The 17,299-nt window shown below is 59.5% G+C and overlaps 3 protein-coding genes across 13 annotated transcripts in view; 2 read left to right on the top strand and 1 right to left on the bottom strand.

Moving 5' to 3' along the window:
* Positions 1 to 8,002, top strand: part of SLC48A1 (solute carrier family 48 member 1) — a 13,597-nt gene extending 5,595 nt beyond the window's left edge. The window contains exons 2-4 of one of the 4 annotated variants that reach the window (XM_021550376.4): positions 184 to 351; positions 1,199 to 1,349; positions 7,863 to 8,002. In XM_021550376.4, the coding sequence (XP_021406051.1) occupies positions 184 to 351; positions 1,199 to 1,335 (305 nt within the window). In that variant the 3' untranslated portion in view covers positions 1,336 to 1,349; positions 7,863 to 8,002. Of the gene's footprint in view, positions 1 to 183; positions 352 to 1,198; positions 2,250 to 7,862 lie in introns of those variants that run through there. The other 3 variants (XM_085562836.1, XM_085562838.1, XM_085562837.1) reach the window with 3 other exon arrangements.
* The window catches only part of HDAC7 (histone deacetylase 7), a 76,586-nt gene continuing 66,621 nt past the window's right edge, over positions 7,335 to 17,299 (bottom strand). For 5 of the 8 annotated variants that reach the window (XM_085562760.1, XM_085562758.1, XM_077788697.2 and 2 more), the window contains one exon: positions 7,335 to 17,299. In XM_085562760.1, the coding sequence (XP_085418886.1) occupies positions 17,254 to 17,299 (46 nt within the window). In that variant the 3' untranslated portion in view covers positions 7,335 to 17,253. The other 3 variants (XR_014950370.1, XR_014950371.1, XR_014950372.1) reach the window with 3 other exon arrangements.
* On the top strand, positions 8,014 to 14,354 carry LOC110481645 (twist-related protein 2). The gene is made up of 2 exons (XM_031507201.3): positions 8,014 to 9,765; positions 14,213 to 14,354. Exon 1 carries the CDS (start codon positions 9,287 to 9,289, stop codon positions 9,758 to 9,760), a length of 474 nt encoding a protein of 157 aa, XP_031363061.2. The 5' UTR covers positions 8,014 to 9,286; the 3' UTR covers positions 9,761 to 9,765; positions 14,213 to 14,354.

Raw genomic sequence — 17,299 nt, 5'->3', positions numbered from 1 at the left:
GCAGGGGGGCAGCAGGTCCTGGCAGCTGCAGGGATGGGTTGGGCAGGAGGGGCTGAGGAGCCGATCTGATGTCCCTGCTGTCACCTGGGCAGGTGTCCTGCTGTTCCCAGGTGTTCTGGGGGGTTCAGCTATACTTTACCTGTCCATGGGTGCCTTTCTGATGTCCCTGCTGTCACTGCACAGGTGTGCTGGCGCTCTGGGCCCTAATCACGCATGTGATGTACCTGCAGGATTACTGGAGGACCTGGTTAAAAGGGCTGAGGTTCTTCCTCTCCGTCGGGATCCTCTTCTCCGCCCTCTCCGGGCTGGGCTTCTGCGCCTTCCTGGCCCTGGCCATCACCCAGCACCAGTGTGAGTACTGGGAGGGACTGGGAATACTGGGGGAGGGTTGGGGACAGAGCAGGGCTGGGGATGCTCCTGCCACCTTCTCTTTTGGGGACAGCCTGCAGGGTTGTCACAGCATTTCCCTGCCCTGCTGAGACATCCAAAAAGCCTGGAATTACCTCATTTCCATGACAAAGTCCGAAAAAAACCTGGGAATTTCCTCATTTCCATGACAAAGCCTCCCCAAAAGACTGGGAATTTTGTCATTTCCATTACAAAGCCCCAAAAAACCTGGGAATTTCCTCATTTCCATGACAAAGCCTCCCCAAAAAACTGGAAATTTTGTCATTTCCATTACAAAGTTCCCAAAAACCTGGGAATTTCCTCATTTCCATGACAAAGTCCCCCCAAAAAACCTGGGAATGTTCTCATTTCCATGACAATGGTCACATCCATCCCTCTTGGAACAGCTTCAAGGCTTCAATCCCCACAAATCCTGAAATCTCCACAGTCCAGGAATCCCCATGATCTAGGAATCCCCACAATCCAGAGATCCCCCAAATCCTGGAATCCCCCCTAAAACCCAGAACCCCCACAAATCCCAGAATCCTCACAATCCAGGAATCCCCCCAGTCCAGGAATTCCCCCAATCCAGGAATCCCCACAAACACAGGAATCCCCACAAATCCCAGAATCCCCCCCCAAATCCTGGAATCCCCACAAATGCAGGAATCCCCACAATTCCCATCCCTGAACCAGGCGAGTTCGGGTTGGGGGTGGCAGAGCCGGGGCAATCATCCCACTCTGGTGGAATCCAGGGAATCCAGAGCTCCTGGGGGCTGGAATTCCCAAATCCCTGTTTTTCCCCCGACAGCCCTGACTGACCCCAAGAGTTACTACCTGTCGTGCGTGTGGAGCTTCATGGCGCTGAAGTGGGCGCTGCTGCTGAGCCTCTACTCGCACCGGTACCGGGCCGAGTTCGCCGACATCAGCATCCTCAGCGACTTCTGAGCCTGCCGGGAAAGGTGTGAGAGGCGGGGCACGGAGCAGGGAGCCCCTCCCGGCACCCCGGGGCTGCCTGTCTGTCTGTCTGGCTGGCTGGCTGTCCGCACAGAGGGGCTTTGCCTGCTGGCTTTTCCTCGCTCATCGTGGCAGGTTCCAGGAGGAGGGAGGGACAGGAAGGACTCCCGGAGTGCTCCAGGGGGTGGCAGTCCCCTGCCTTTGTCACTGCCCTGCTCCTGTGTCACCTCTCTGCTCCTGTGTCACCTCTCTGCTCCTTTGTGGGTGAGCACAGCTCATCCCAAAGTGTTCAGGGATGGGAATGCCGCCTCTACCAGAGCACAGCTCATCCCAAAGCTCATCCCAAAGATCCCAGGGAGGGGATGCTACCCCTGGCAGAGCACAGCTCATCCCAAAGCTCATCCCAAAGCTCCCAGGGATGGGAATGCTGCCCCTGGCTGCTCCCCGGGCTGGTTTTTAAAAGGAATGGGATCCTGTGTTTAACCATAAATGCCGTATTTAACGCTTGAAGTTGCAGCAGCAGGTGTGTGGGGAAAAGGTGTTTGGTGGAAAGGGGTGCAGGGCCTCTCCCCTGAGCCCCAGGGAGAGGATTCCTGGGGAAAAAATAAAGAAAAAAATGTTTCTGTGGAATCAGGAGGAGAGGGGAGGGGAGAGGGGCTGCTCAGGTGACCCCATGGATTGAGGATCACCTTTGGGGTGAGGCTGTGACCTGCTGGAGTCCCTAAACCGAGCCCCTGGGCCACGTTCTAATCCTGGAGTTCCCACCTCAGCTTTTTAAAGGTTCCTGTGTGTAAATATTCTCTATTTTTACATGGATTCCTCCTGGTTTGCACCTCGGGGGTGCTGGGGTCGGTGCCACCCTTGCTGTCACCCTGTGGCACCACAAATACAGCCCTCCCTCACCAGCCTGGCTGCACTGGAATTCCCTGGCATCCTGGGGAGGACGGGCGGGAATGGCACTTTTTGGGGTGGTGGGGAGGGTTTAACTCCTCACTTCCTCCTCCACAGGGAGTCTGAGCTGGATTTTCCCCTCACAAATCCTTCGGGATTCGGGGATTTCAGCCCAAAGGAATTTTGGGGGAAGTGGTGGTGATTCCATGGATGAGGTGCAGGGGGGCTTCAAGGGGGATTTGGGGTCAGCCTCAAGCGAGTTTCCATTCCCAGCCCATCCCAATCCCATCACTGGCCATGGGATGGGGTCCAGGGCAGGGGACACCCCGGGGACACCCCGGGACCCCCGGGACCCCCGGGTGCAGGGCCCGCAGCAGCCGCCAGAGGGCGGCAGTGGCACAGCCCAGGCTGGGGAGGGGGCACGAGCGAGACCCCAAAACCACCCGGGACACCCCAAAAACCAGGGACATCCCCAGGCCAGGGACATCCCTGTGCCCGGGGGCCACCGAGGAGCTCAGCGTGGCCCCGCAGGGGAGACCCGAGTCCCCACAAGGACCCAGCCCTGCGGTCCGAGGGAAGGATCCCAGCTGGAATTCCTGTCCCCTGGCACTGGGACAGGCGAGCACAGAGATCCTGGTGCTCCAACGAATTCCCAGGAGACTCAAAGCCATCCCCTCGCCCTGACCCCTTCTCTCCCCACAGCCCCCACAAAGTCCCAGCCACCTCACCGCATTCTCTGGCTGCAGCAGCCTTTCCCAGCCCCATTTTTCATAGAATTTTTCCCTTTGCAGCATTCCTCACTCCCTAGCACTGGGCAGCCTGAGGAATCTTCAGGAATTGGGGAGCCTCTGCTGGATTTTGAGAGATGTTTAGGGTCATGGAGGACCCCTATGGCTCTCACTGGGTCCCTTTGTGGGGGTGGTCTTGGCACCTCCTGAGGGTCCGGCAGAGGCCCCAGTCCCACTTTTCCTGCCCGTGGAGGGATTCAGAGGCACCCGAAGGAAAAGCACAGATTTTTTGCATTTTCCCAATCTGCTCTCAAGATGTGGCGAGGGCGGAAGCGGCGCCTCAAAGGCTCCGGATGAGCCTCGTGGGGCTGGGGACCCTCCAGGTGGCTTTGGGGGAGGGAGGTGCTGGGGACACTGTCCTCGTGTGCAGGGACACAAATCCCAGCTGGGTGTCCCCAGCGTGGCTCTGGGGGTGTCCCTCAGCTCCGGGGTGGGGCAGGGCTGCAGCAGAGGGGTCCTGGGGCTTCCAGAGGGTGATGCTGGCCTTGGGGACAGGCTGGGCTTGGGGACAGAGCTGGAGGGACCTGCAGGGGGGTCTGGACTTGGGGACAGAGCTGGAGGGACCTGCAGGAGGCTCTGGGCTTGGGGACAGAGCTGGAGGGACCTGCAGGAGGGTCTGGGCTTGGGGACAGAGCTGGAGGGACCTGCAGGAGGGTCTGGGCTTGGGGACAGAGCTGGAGGGACCTGCAGGAGGCTCTGGGCTTGGGGACAGAACTGGAGGGACCTGCAGGTCCCTGTTCCCAGGGGAATCCTTCCCCTGGAAGTCCGTGGGGGAAGTGGGGGCTAGGTGGGTGAGGCACAGGCACGGACAGGAGCATGTCCCAAACCTTCCAGGACACGGAGATGTCACCACACGTGTTGTCCCTGCTCCCTGGACACGGCACTGGCTCAGCTTGGGTTTGCCCTTTGTTCCCCAGCTGGGAAAAATCAGAAAATCCCCCAAATTCCACCTCACTCACGGCATCCTGGGCATCTGGAAGAGTCCCTGAGGAAGAGCTTGGGGCTGGAGCCAGGAATCCCAAAGGAGTGTCCTGGCTCCCAGGGGCCGTGTCCAGCTGGACAAACGGACACGAGCCCAGTCCTGCTGCCATCCCCCAGGGAATCCTCGTGCTCCAGCCAGGGCTTTGGGTGAGAAGCAGCCAAATTAAAGATCCCCAACGGAGCCGTTTTGGTGTCGGGATGAACTCACCGGAGCTGGGGGAGCTGGGACAGAGCCAGGCGCTGGGAGAGGGGGGAGAACATCACACACAGAACTGGGAATGGTTATTTTTAGGACAATTCTCAGCTTGGAGAGCAACCAAGGGAATAAAACGGTTCAATATGGGCCCAGTGCTTAACGAGGAGGCTGAAAATCCCCAGGCTGGGAGAGCTGGGAAGAGCCTTGGGGATGGGCTTTGGGGTTTGTGGAGAGCCCCAAGGGGCCGAGGCAAAGGGGTCATTAGGGGGTCCCAACCCCTCCGAGGGTCCCTCTGCTCCTTCCCAGCCTGGAGCTGGGCTGGAACCACTTCCCATGGAAGGGTCACTGCTTCCCTTCCTCCTCAGCTGGGAGTGGGAGAGAAGGACGTGGGGAATGGGCTGGAATAATGACCAGGGGGAAGCTGCTCCTCCGGCCTGTCCCTTGGGATGGCTCTGCCTCACTTTTAAGTGGCTTTTACCCCTTTTATAGGCTGATAAATCCCAAAATCCATCCCTTCCAGCCCTAGGGAAACCCCAAATTCCGCAAGACCCCGTGGTCCCCCTGAGAACCCCAGCCTCCCACAACACTGGGACATTTCCCTTCTCCAGCCTGGAAAAACCCCATTTTATTCCTGGTGCTGGAGGGGGTGAGGAGCTGTAGGATTCCCCTTCCCTGATGGAGAGGGGAGAGGAAAACCGGGAGAGGAGGAGGCTCCATCCCTTCCTCCTCCACCTTTTCACAAACCCCCAAAATTCAACTCCCCATTCTGCAGCCGTGAAATCCCGGGACCTTTGAGCCGCTTCGTAAACCCCATAAAGCCCCCACAACTGGAGAGAAACCAACCCCACTGCGGCCTCCCCCCACCCGCTCCGCGCAGATCAAACGCCTTTTAATCGGAATAGAATTTCCTGGGACGAAATGAGGAAAATCTGTCGCTCGCATCCGCCCGGCAGCCGCTCCCCTGCCCCGGGCTCATCTTGGAGGAGCTTTTCCCTCCCCATCCCACTGCCCCTCATCCCCCCCAGCCCACGGAGCATCCCAGGAGCCCCTCGGGGAGCCCGGAGCCCTCTCAGGCCGGGAATGTGTGGTGGAGTCCCTCTGGAAAGGCGGCGCAGGAAATGGGCCCCTGCGGCCCCGCTCCGGAGCACCGGGAACTCGTTCCAGCCGCCGAGGGAGAGTTTTCCTTTCATCTCCGGCCAGGAGTTGAGCCGGGCCTTTCGTCTCTCCCCAGACACGGCTTTGAAGGCTCCGGGGGTGTCCCACATGTGCTGCTGTGGGGCTGGGAGGGGCTGGGGGCGGCTCTGGGGTCGGGAGAGCTCTGGGAGAGCCAGGTCCTTCCCTCTGCCCCTGCCAAGCACCCCCACCCTGCATGGTCTGAGGGGCTGGGGACACCCAGGCCTCGGGGACATCCGTGGGCGGTGGCTCCAGGTGTGGCTTGCAGCTCCAGGGGCTTTTCCGAGCCCCCTTTGGGCTCCGGTTTGGCCCAGCAGAGAGGCAGGAACTGAAGTCAGCTCTGAGGGATCTCAGCCGCTCACACAAAAATAATTTTGTGTTCTCTGGGAGGCAGTTCCATCCATCTGTCTGTCTGTCTATCCAGCCCTCCATCCCTCCTTCCATCCATGGATCCATCCATCCATGGATCCATCCTTGCATCCATGGATCCATTCATGGATCCATCCTTCCATCCATCCATCCATGGATCCATTCATGGATCCATCCTTCCATCCATCCATCCATGGATCCATTCATCCTTGGATCCATCCATGGATCCATCCATCCATCTATCCATTTATCTATGGATCCATTCATGGATCCATCCCTCCATCCATCCCTCCATCCATCCATCCCTGTGTCCATCCCTCCCGAGGGGCCGAGCCGGGGCTGATCCCAACATTCCCAACATTCCCAACATTCCCAACATTCCCAGCTCCGTGTTGGGAGAACTCAGGACAGCTCCCAGCAGCGAGCCGCGATCCGGCGCTTCGCTGCTTGGATGGCCAGATGGGAGCAGACGGGGGAGAAAAGGGGAGAAGAAACTTCCAGTGTTGGAATTACGTGGAACAGGATGGGCCCAGCCCGGGGATGGGGGAGCGGCACCCTCGGGGTCCCTCTCTCGCCTCATCCCAACCCCATCCCGCAGGAAAACACCGGGATCGCTCGCGGTGCCCCCAGGAACCCCCTGCACCCCCCGGGACCCCCTGACCCCGCGTTCCGCCCCAGATCCCGGCGCGTTCCAGGGACGCGAGGTCACCGCGCCGGGGAAGGAGATCGCGGGGCCATCCATCAGCCCGCCATCAAAGGGCCCCGAATTCCCGCGGGGTTCCCTTCCCATCCTCTCCCGGCGCCCCGAATTCCCGCGGGGTTCCCTTCCCATCCTCTCCCGGCGCCCTGAATTCCCGCGGGGTTCCCTTCCCATCCTCTCCCGGCGCCCCGAATTCCCGCGGGGTCCCCTTCCCACCTGCTCCCGGCGCCCCGAATTCCCGCGGGGTTCCCTTCCCACCCGCTCCCAGCACCCCAAATTCCCGCGGGGTTCCCTTCCCACCCGCTCCTGGCGCCCCGAATTCCCGCGGGGTTCCCTTCCTGCCCACTCTGGGCACCCTGAATTCCCGCGGGGTCCCCTTCCCACCCGCTCCCGGAGCCCCAAATTCCTGCGGGGTCCCCTTCCCACCCGCTCCCGGCGCCCCGAATTCCCGCGGGGTTCCCTTCCCACCCGCTCCCGGCGCCCCGAATTCCCGCGGGGTTCCCTTCCCACCCGCTCCCGGCGCCCCGAATTCCCGCGGGGTCCCCTTCCTGCCCGCTCCCAGCGCCCCGAATTCCCGCGGGGTCCCCTTCCCATCCTCTCCCGGCGCCCCGAATTCCCGCGGAGTTCCCTTCCCATCCTCTCCCGGCACCCCGAATTCCCGCGGGGTTCCCTTCCTGCCCGCTCCCGGCGCCCCGAATTCCCGCGGTTGCTGTGGAAACCACACGCGGCGCGGATGCTCCGCGTTTTTGGCCGTCCCGCAGCTGTTTCCACTCGAGGCCGCCGTAAGTGGAAAAACCTGCGGGTCTGAAGGCGCTTCCCGGCCTCCAGGGGCAGCGGCTATTCCCGGCTCCCTTTCATCTTCCCCGTTTATCAGCGTTATCCTCTTTCTTTCTTTCTTTTTTTTTTTTTTTCTTTGCACGAAATGAAACAGGGAATATTTTTGTCCTCTGGAACAAAGAAAAAGAGCTTGGAAAGAAAATCCCAAAACAAAGCAACCCAAAACCTTCTGAGAGCACCAAACGCTTCCCCACCACTGCCAAGGCCACCCTGACCATGTCCCCAAGTGCCACCTCCGCTTTTGAATCCCCTCAGGAAGGGGGACCCACACCCCTGCCCTGGGCTGGAGGGTCCTGCCCAGGAGGAATTTTCCCAAAATCCAACCTGAACCTTCCGTGGCACCACTCGAGGCTGTTTCCTGCTGTGCTGCCCCTTGTCCCCTGTGAGGAGATTCCCCCAAAAACCCCCCAAATCCTCCTGGGAGGTGATGGATGTGAGGGGTGAGGGGAAACCAGGAGGAGACGTGTCCAGAGGGGTCAGGAATTGGTGGGAATCGGGAATTCAAATCTCCCATCCGGTGACTTCTCCCTGAGTCAAGCTGGGCTTGGCTGAGTGGTTTTGTTTTTTTTTTTTTTTCTTTAAGGCTTGAAATTTTCCCCGATGTGTCAAAAGCAGCACCAGAAAAACCCCCAGCGAGCTGGAGGAGTTACTGAAACCACTTTGGTGCCTCGTGACCTTTCCATGAGAAGTTTGGATGAATATCCTCCCAGAAAAACACTCACTGAAAGAACAAATTGAAATGTTTGAGGGAAAAGCCACAGACCCTCCAAATGTGGGGACAAAAGCCCCTTGGGGTGTGGGGCTGCTCCTTCCTGCACTTCAAAGCTCATTGTGTTCCTCCCTTGGCTCCGGGATCCCAGCCCCGATCCCAAACCTCCCCTCCCCCGGCCAGAACCCTTCTCCTGGTGAAATTCAATTCAATTTTCTTTTATTTTAAAAGGAAAACAATAAAAAACAAAACAAAAAAACCCACATTGATTAAGGAATAAAGGCCAGGCACAGGCCGAGCCTCAGCTGGAGCTGGTGGCAGCTCCTCAGCCCTCGGCAGCCGAAGGCTCCGGATCCGGCCTCAATCCCGTCCTCCTGGGGGATTTCCAGAGAGGTCCTGCCCTTCTCCTTCCCCTTCCTCTTCTTCCTCTTCCTTTTCCCTTCCTCCTCCACCCAGGAGCTGCTGGATTTACTTGACAGGAATTTGGTGATGGGTGAGGGAGATGAGGATGATGAGGGAGATGAGGGTGATGAGGGATGCTGGGAATGGAGGCAGGGGAAGGAGGGATGGAAGGATGGAGGGATGATGGATGGATGGATGGATGGATGGATGGATGGATGGATGGATGGATGGATGGAGGGATGGATGGATGGCCTGCCAGATGGACAAATGGACACAAACTCAAGCTCATTTTGACCAAAGCATTTCCTCAAGATCCCTATGGATGCCGATATTCCTTTGGTTGCTTCTTCCTCTGGATTTTGGGAGTTCCTGACCCGCTCATTGCAACCCCAGTGGCTCCACATCCCCATCTGGCTCCCTCACAGGTGAAAGTCTCCTCCTCCACCCCAAACAAGGGGATAATTCCTTTTTGAGGTCAACTGGGTTGAAAAATCACTTTAAATAAACCCCAAAACCACCGCTGAGCTCCATGGCTGGGGCTCCCTTGGCACCGAGACCGTCCCTGACATCCGGGCGGCAGCCGGAGCATCTGTGCCGGAGGGCTCGGGGTGGCGGTGGGGAGGGAGAGAGGAAATCTGGAACCCATAAGCTCCAGAGCCGCTGGCGTTCCCCTGCATTGGTCTGCGCCTGGTCCGCCCCCGGCCCGCTCGCCCTATCAGCAGGAGCCGTTCCCGAAGTCATCCCAGCGCCCTCCTCTCCTGGCCCAAAGGAGAAGCCAAGGAGCTCCTTGGAGGGCTCTGCGGGCTTGGGGCGCCCGGGGAGCCCCGAGGGCGAATGCTCCGGGCCTCGCCTCGGGAGCCACCGCCGGCTCCTCCGCAGCCCAGCGAGCCGAGGAGATGAAGGAGGAAAACCTCTCCCCGGACTCCCCCGAGGGCAGCGTGGCCACCAGCGAGGACGAGGCCGAGCGGCCACCCAGGAAAAGCGGCCGCAAGCGTGGGCAAGGCCCCGGCGGAGCCCCCTCGCCGCACGGCAAGCGCAGCCGGCGCAGCCCGGCCCCGCAGCCCCCCGAGGACGCCCACGCCCAGCGCGTCATCGCCAACGTGCGGGAGCGCCAGCGCACCCAGTCCCTCAACGACGCCTTCGCCGAGCTGCGCAAGATCATCCCCACGCTGCCCTCGGACAAGCTCAGCAAGATCCAGACGCTCAAGTTGGCCGCTCGCTACATCGACTTCTTGTGCCAGGTGCTGCAGAGCGACGAGCTGGACCACAAGGTCGCCACCAGCTGCAACTTCCTGGCCCACGAGAGGCTCAGCTACGCCTTCTCCGTCTGGAGGATGGAGGGCGCCTGGTCCATGTCGGCGTCCCACTGAGACGGGTACGTGTGGCCGTGTCACCGCCGTGTCCCCACCGTGTCCCCGCCGTGTCCCCATGGCCTCCAGACGTGTCCCAGCTTGATCCCACCATGGTCACGGCCGCCCCTCCTGGCGCTCCGGGGACGAGGGATTTGTCCCACCGGACCCCAGAGCGGGAGGAGCTGCTCTGGAGCGGCTGATCCCGCTCAGCTGGGGTGGGAAAGGTTTAAAAGGGGGTTTTAAAAATCTGGTTTATTCCCAAAAACCCCATCCTGGCCTTGCTGGAGCTGCTGAGGTGTCAAACCCGCCCTGCCCTGGGGTGGCTTCGTGTCCTCCAGCCTGCCTGGCTTCCCCCTGCTCCTCTCCCGGAGCTCTGCAGACAGGATGGGATCCGTGATCCCATCGGATCCACGGGAATCCTGCACTGTGTGGAGAATTCTGAGGGACTCAGCTCCGTCCTGAGCGTCCCTCAGGATGCTGGGAGGGGGATAATCCAAAATTCAGAGCTTTAGGGCTGGGAGGAACCGGGAACAGGAGGAGCGGGGTCGACAAGGCGCCGGCACTTCCCGCAGAGCAGGAGCAGAAAGTTCCAGAGGACATTCCTAAGCCAGGAGCTCCAGGGACACCTCATGGGACCCTGACTCCTGAGAGGCCCCACTGTCCAGCAGGGCTCCTCCTGCCTCTCCTCGGGCACTGAACACCCCCAAATTCGAGGCCATGCAGGTGCCAGCGCTGGCTCAGGGTGCCGAGCACCTCCCAGGGGATTTCCTTTCAGGATGGGCCACCTTGAAACTCCCTTTCCCAGCCAGATCCCTCCCAGCCAGCAGGAAATCTGACATTTTGCTAAATTTATATATCAATTTTGGGGGGCAGGCCCTGCTGTTTCAGACATTAAATCCTGTCCTTGCCGGGTCACCTCCCCTCGGGGCCAGCCAGAGGAGGAGCGGGTGGCCCCGAGATGGGATGCCCAAAATCTGCCAGGCCCAGTCGGGATGCTGAGACCCCCGTGCCCCCCGGATCCCTCACCCTCTTCTGGGCACCCCCTTTTGGGTTTGGCACTTTGGGGTTGGATTCTCCAGTTTTGGGGCTGTTGTGGGGGCGCTCCCCAAAGGCAGGGAAGCTGCTTGGCACGGCTTCATCCCGAATTTTGCAAAGCTTGTCTAAAATCCCTTTGCCCAGCACCCCCAGACCCATTTTTGCTCCTCAGTGTGCAGAACCCGCCGCGGCTCCGGCTCCGAGTGCCGGAGCTGTTTATTTAAGGCGAGTTCTTGGCAGAACCGAGGGATAACCAGGGGGATTAAAGCCCCTTCCGTCACTTTGGAGAGCTCCCGTGAGCGCGGCGGGATCATCATTCCCTTAAAATCCACCCGAGCGGCTCCGCGCCTGCATCCCCCAGCCGGGGAGGGAATCGCCCTCCCCGGGCCCAGCTGCGGCTCCGGGGTCCCGGGAACGATCCCAGCCGGGCGGGGAGGGAGAGGGACGGGGATTGTCCCGGCAAAGCCCCAAAAGCAGCGAAGAGCCGCGGGCGAACCGTGCCGGGCTGGGGAGCGTCTCCCTCCCGGCAGGGAACGAACGCCGCGCTCGCAACGGGGCCGGGATTTCCTAATGGAAAGCAGCCCCTGGATGCTGGAACTCAGCCGATTAAATATCAAAGCGGGCAGGAAGAGCTGGATGTGCCCTTGTTAACCGGGAGACACCAGCCGGGGAAAAAAGAGGGATGGAGCCCTCAGGCAACAGAAATCACGTTTGAAGTTCCCCCAGCTCAGCTTTTCTCGGCAGTCTTGAGCGCTTTAAAATGGTTTCTTTCCCTGCTGGAGGAGAAAATGAGGCTGGAAGCTGGAACTGCCGGGGGGGAGAGGCTGAGGGCTGATGTTCCTTGCCCTTCATTTGTCTCCCTGGATTTATCGCCTCTCTCGCGTTGCCCTCACTTAATTGTCTCTCCTGGAAGACCTTGGATAAATCTTCCCTTTGGGGACTGTTGCTCTCGCCTGGAATCGGCTTTGTCTGGCGGCTGCTTCATTTGCTTTTATTTATAAACACTTCTCGCTGCTCCGGGGCACTGGGGGAGCTCGGGAACAGCTCCCATCCCTATTCCCTATTCCCTATTCCCTATTATGATTTCCCTGCTCAGGAAATCCATCTCGAGCTGCTTTAAAATCTCCCAGATCCCTCTGCAGCCCGGCAGGAGAGCAGGGATCCCTTCCTACCCCAAGTCAGTCCCTTCAAAGCAGATTCAGCCCCTGGTTAAAGGGCTCAGGGTGGTCCAGGAGTCCCGGTTTGGGGCTGGGTTCTCAGGAGGGGTGAGGAGCTGCTGAAATCCTGGGAAATCTCTTCCTGGGTGGTTCCTGGGATTTTCTCCTGGAACGGAGCAGGTTTGGAGGTCGGAGGGCTCCCCAAAATCTGCTCTTCCCGGAGCTGCGGTTTTCACTCGGGGTGGAAGGGGAAGTGTTGGAGGGGCAGAAGGAGCTGCCCTGCTTTGGGGTGTGGGACATTCCCCAAAATCCCCCCAACTGTCACAGGCATGACCAGAGCTGCTGCATTCAAAACCCTCCACATTTTCATTAAAAATAAAAAAAAACACCCAGGGGGACTGAGCTGCTCTCCATGGCAGAGTCCCCGCACTGCTCAGGATTAGTTAAAATTAATCCAGACATAAAATTGCGGATCCAGCCCTCGGGAATGAGGAAATATCTCCGGGTTTATGGCCCCTGCAAGGAGCTCGCTGGAGCTGCCTCGGCCCCGGGAATGCCGCTGGAACGAGCCCGTTTTTCATCCCGGCTGTCGGGGAAAGCTCCCGCAGCTGAGGGGGAGCGAGGAGCTGCGGGACCCCCGAGGAACTGTGGGACCCCCGAGGGGCTGCGGGACCCCTAAGGAGCTGCGGGACCCCCGAGGAGCTGCGGAACCCCCGAGGAGCTGCGGGACCCCCGAGGAGCTGCGGAACCCCTGAGGAGCTGCGGGACCCCCGAGGGGCTGTGGGACCCCCGAGGAGCTGCGGGACCCCTGAGGAGCTGCGGGACCCCTGAGGAGCTGTGGGACCCCCGAGGAGCTGTGGGACCCCCGAGGAGCTGCGGGACCCCCGAGGAGCTGTGGGACCCCCGAGGAGCTGCGGGACCCCCGAGGAGCTGTGGGACCCCCGAGGAGCTGTGGGACCCCCGAGGAGCTGTGGGACCCCCGAGGAGCTGTGGGACCCCCGAGGAGCTGCGGGACCACCCGTGCCCGGCTGCAGCTCCCGTTCCTGGGGTGCTGGAGGGAGCAGGGAGCTCCGTGAGCTTCTCCATCCCAAATCCTGCAGGTCCAAGCTCCTCCGGAGGCTCCCGCAGCCCTTGGGCAGCCCTGGAATCTCCCCGTGAGGGTTTTTTGGTGTTAAATCTTGTCCAACCCTGTGGAGGATCCCAAAATCCCACCGGGAACGCGTTTTTTTGGGATCAGGCCTCACTGAGCTGATCCGTTTTTCCATGGGCTGGGTTGAGATGGTCCCACCTGGCCGTGACTCCAAAATTTTGGCTGCCTGTTGTCCTCCAGCCCCGGATGTGCCCATCATCCATCCCAAGGGCTCAGCCATGGGACACATCGGCCTTTGGGGGATTTTCCCTTCTGTCCCCACCCCCTGCACGACCTCAGTCCTTCCCGGGGCTGAATTCCTGGAGGATTTGATTTATCCTCCCCAGGCTCCTCTCCAGAGAGGGGAAGCTCTCGGTGAGGAGGAAACAAAGCGGGAGGGAATGGAATAAATTTGGAAAAAGCCTTGGAAGTGCCGGGAATGCCAGGGCTGGGATCCCACAGGGATCGATCCCAGGAGCCGATTCCCTGCTCCATCCTCCAACCTCTGCCCCAGGAGGGCTCCCAAAGGGCTCCCTGAGATCTGATCTGCGGGAAAAGCTGGGATTTGGGTGGTTTTAATTCCCGGCCTCAGGTGTGGGGACGTTTCCCGGCACATCCCTCGTGGCTCTGGGCAAATCCGGGAATGCGAAACTCCAGAGGCAGCGGCCGGGGGCGGCTCTGCCCCGCTGTTTCCAGGGCATGGATCTGTAGGATTTTGGGAAGCCGAGCCCAGATTGACCTGCTGTTTCCAGGGCATGGATCTGTAGGATTTTGGGGAGCCGAGCCCAGATTGACCCGCTGTTTCCAGGGCATGGATCTGTAGGATTTTGGGGAGCCGAGCCCAGATTGACCCGCTGTTTCCAGGGCATGGATCTGTAGGATTTTGGGGAGCCGAGCCCAGATTGACCCGCTGTTTCCAGGGCATGGATCTGTAGGATTTTGGGGAGCCGAGCCCAGATTGACCCGCTGTTTCCAGGGCATGGATCTGTAGGATTTTGGGGAGCCGAGCCCAGATTGACCCGCTGTTTCCAGGGCATGGATCTGTAGGATTTTGGGGAGCCGAGCCCAGATTGACCCGCTGTTTCCAGGGCATGGATCTGTAGGATTTTGGGAAGCTGAGCCCGACGTGACCCCGCTGTCTCCCCCCAGGTCTCCACCTCGATGGAAGCAGCTCCAGCACCCCACAGAAACCTCCCCGGAGATCAGAGGGAACGACCCCCCAACCCCCCGACAGCCCCGGGGACCCCAAAAACTGCAGGAACGTGCCCGAGGGAGCCGCAGCAGGAGCTGGTTTGAGCTGGAGGAGCTCGGGGCTGTAATTTATTGTGGGCAGGTAAGGAACCATCCCAATTTCCTCCTCCGGGACTGCCGGGACGCCGAGCCCTTCCCGGAGCTGCCTGGAGCCGGGACCGCCAGGAAAATTCCTCCAGGATGAGGGGAAAGGGAAGGGCTGGAGCCCCTCAGGAGCCCTCCAAGGACCTCGGGGGTCCCCCCGTTTTTATCCTGCTCCGAAGGCTCCACGTTCCCATGGATGAGGATTCGGGGGGATCTGGGGGCTGCTGACCCCCCCCCAGGGCACCCCCAGGCACTCCTGCCCCGCGGATGGGACCTCAGAATGTCCTGGTGGAAACTCCCAATCCTTTGGGATTTATTTGGGATCCAGGAACGCCCTGCTGGGAGCTCCCAATCATTTGGGATTTATTTGGGATCCAGGAACGCCCTGCTGGGAGCTCCCAATCCTTTGGGATTTTTTGGGAACCCAGGAAAACGCTGCTGGGAGTTCCCAATCCATTGGAATTTATTGGAAACCCAGGAAAACCCTGCTGGGAGCTCCCAATCCTTCGGGATTTATTGGGAACCCAGGAAAACCCTGCTGGGAGCTCCCAATCCTTTGGGATTTATTGGGAATCGAGGCTGGAGACGGAGGGGAAGGGCCCATGGAGGTGTTGGGGTGACCAAAACAACCCCAATAAAGCCCAGGGGGAATTTTCCAGGGTTCAATCCATGTTTTTCCTATGGACATAGTGTTGCCTCTGCACCTCCCTCAGCTGGGCTGCTTTTATTGGAATCAGGCAAAAAAAAAAAAAAAAAAAAAAAAAAAAAAAAAAAAATCAGATTTTTTGTGCCTGTTATGGTAGAAAAAGAAGGAGAAAAATCCCTTCCAGGGAGGCTGCAACAGGTCTGAGCCCCCAAATATTCCATGGGAGAGGAATTCCTGCTGTGTGCACCAGAGAATCCACGGAGGAGCCACAGGAAAGCCCAGAGTGACTTTTTCTACCCAATTCTCAATTTTTACGTGCAGTGGGAATGGATTTCCTGCTCCGGGGAGTCGACTGCAGCCTTCAAAAAATCCTGGAGGTGCTTAAAAAAACCGAAAATTCTGTTAAAAACGGGGCTGTGGTGGCTTCGTTCGGCGCCTCACGGGAAGGATTTTGCAGCTGGGAAACAAAACTGGCATCAGAAGTTAAAATTTTCTTACAAAAAAGAATCAATTGTGTTTGAAAAATAAAGGGCAAAAACTTATCTGTGGAGTGAGACTCCAGCTTCCAACCAAATTCTTTTTCAAAAAGGTGAAATATATTTTTAAAAAAATATTTTCAAGTATTTTGGTGCGTCTCATTTGTTAAAAAAAAAAAATCCCTGCATTTTACATGAGCAAAAAAAAAACTTTTAAATGAGCCAAAAACCCTTAAAATGAGGAAAATGTCATCCTGATGACCCTTCTGACCCATTTTTTTGGGGGGGAATCCCCCAAAATCCATGCATGGTGTTTTTTTCCTGGTACAATCCAGCAGGATGGAGCTTGGGAGGTCCCTCCATCCCCCTCTGGGGACCCCCACCCTGGGCCACACAAAGGGTTTTGATTCATTTTTTTTTTATTTTTAAATTTCTTTCTTTGTTTTTTTTTTGTTGTTTTGTTTTTTTGGGTTTTTTTTTATACAAAATCTCCTCCCTCCTCCGCGGCCGGAGCCGTCCCCACCCCCAGCTCAGCCGGGGCTGTGTCCCCTCTGTCCCCAGAGCCCCGGGACAGCGCCTGGTCCTGCTGGGAAACCCTCGGGGTGCAGGGAAGGCTCTGGGGAAATGGGAAAAGGGAATTCGGGGAGGAAGCCTCGGCCTGGAGGCTCTGCACATGCCCCCAGGACAGGGAATTTGGGATTTTGGGATCCCCGGGGAGCCGCGGCTGGGGAGGGGCTCAGGGGCTGCACCCACACCCAGCCGGGGCCCCGGGGTGCTGCCAGGGGCTCGAGGCACCTCGGGAAGAGGGGGAAGGTTCCCAAAATTCCCCCGGGAAGAGGAGTCGGGTTCACATTAGCGCTGGCAGGGTCCATAGTGCAAATCAGCGAGGGCAGGAGGGACCCCCGGGCACTGCCCGCGCCCCGGCCTCGCTCTGCCCTCGCCGGGGGTGCCCCAAACCTTCCTCGGGGGGCTCCAAATCTTCCTGGGATCCCCAAATCTTCCTTGGGGGGCTCCAAACCTTCCTCGGGGGGCTCCAAACCTTCCTGGGATGCCCCAAACCTTCCTCGGGGGGCTCCAAATCTTCCTCGGGGGGCTCCAAAGCCTCCTTGGGTGGCTCCAAATCTTCCTCAGGGAGCTCCAAACCTTCCTGGGATGCCCCAAACCTTCCTCAGGGGGCTCCAAATCCTCCTTGGGGAGGCTCCAAACCTTCCTGGGGATGCTCCACATCTTCCTTGAGAAGCCCCAAATCTTCCTGGGGAGCTCCAAACCTTGCTGGGGATGCTCCGAGCCCTCCCGAGCTCCCGGCCCCGTCACTGCTGCTCCATCCCCGTGCCCCAGCAGGGCGAGGGGAGCCAGGGAACCTCTGGAGAAGGTGCAGAGATCCAGTCCCACCCAGCAAACCCCGGGATGCTCCTCGCAGGCTCTGGGAGCCGTTCCCAGGGTGGTCCGAGCGTCCATCCCAACGTCCGGCCCTTCCCGCTGAGGAGGGTCCCGGGATCGGGGGGTCAGTGCCGCAGGGCTGGGGGGGTTCCACCCCACTCGAGGGGTCCCAAAACGGGGGGGAGGGGGCTGCAGGCACGGTCCGGGCTCGGGCTGTCCGTGGTCCCATCCATTGGATGCGGGAATGTCCCTTCCAAGAGTCCTGGCCCGCCCAGGGCCTCGGGAGCGAGGGGGACAAACGGGGATCGGGATCTTCGGGGGCTCCGGCCACGCCTGGGGACCGTCCCCAAGTGTCACTGGGTCATGGGCTCCTCCTGCTCCATCGGCTCCTCCTGTGCC

This window comes from Lonchura striata, chromosome 29, assembly GCF_050655825.1.
Source record: "Lonchura striata isolate lonStrDom1 chromosome 29, ASM5065582v1, whole genome shotgun sequence".
Lineage (NCBI taxonomy): Eukaryota > Metazoa > Chordata > Aves > Passeriformes > Estrildidae > Lonchura > Lonchura striata.
Note: the sequence above shows the minus strand (reverse complement) of the source record. Positions and strands in the feature narration are given on the sequence as shown.

What these genes read in the sequence shown, in the direction of transcription:
- LOC110481645 (XM_031507201.3), top strand. Translation starts at nt 9,287, where the DNA reads ATGAAGGAGGAAAACCTCTCCCCGGACTCCCCCGAGGGCAGCGTGGCC.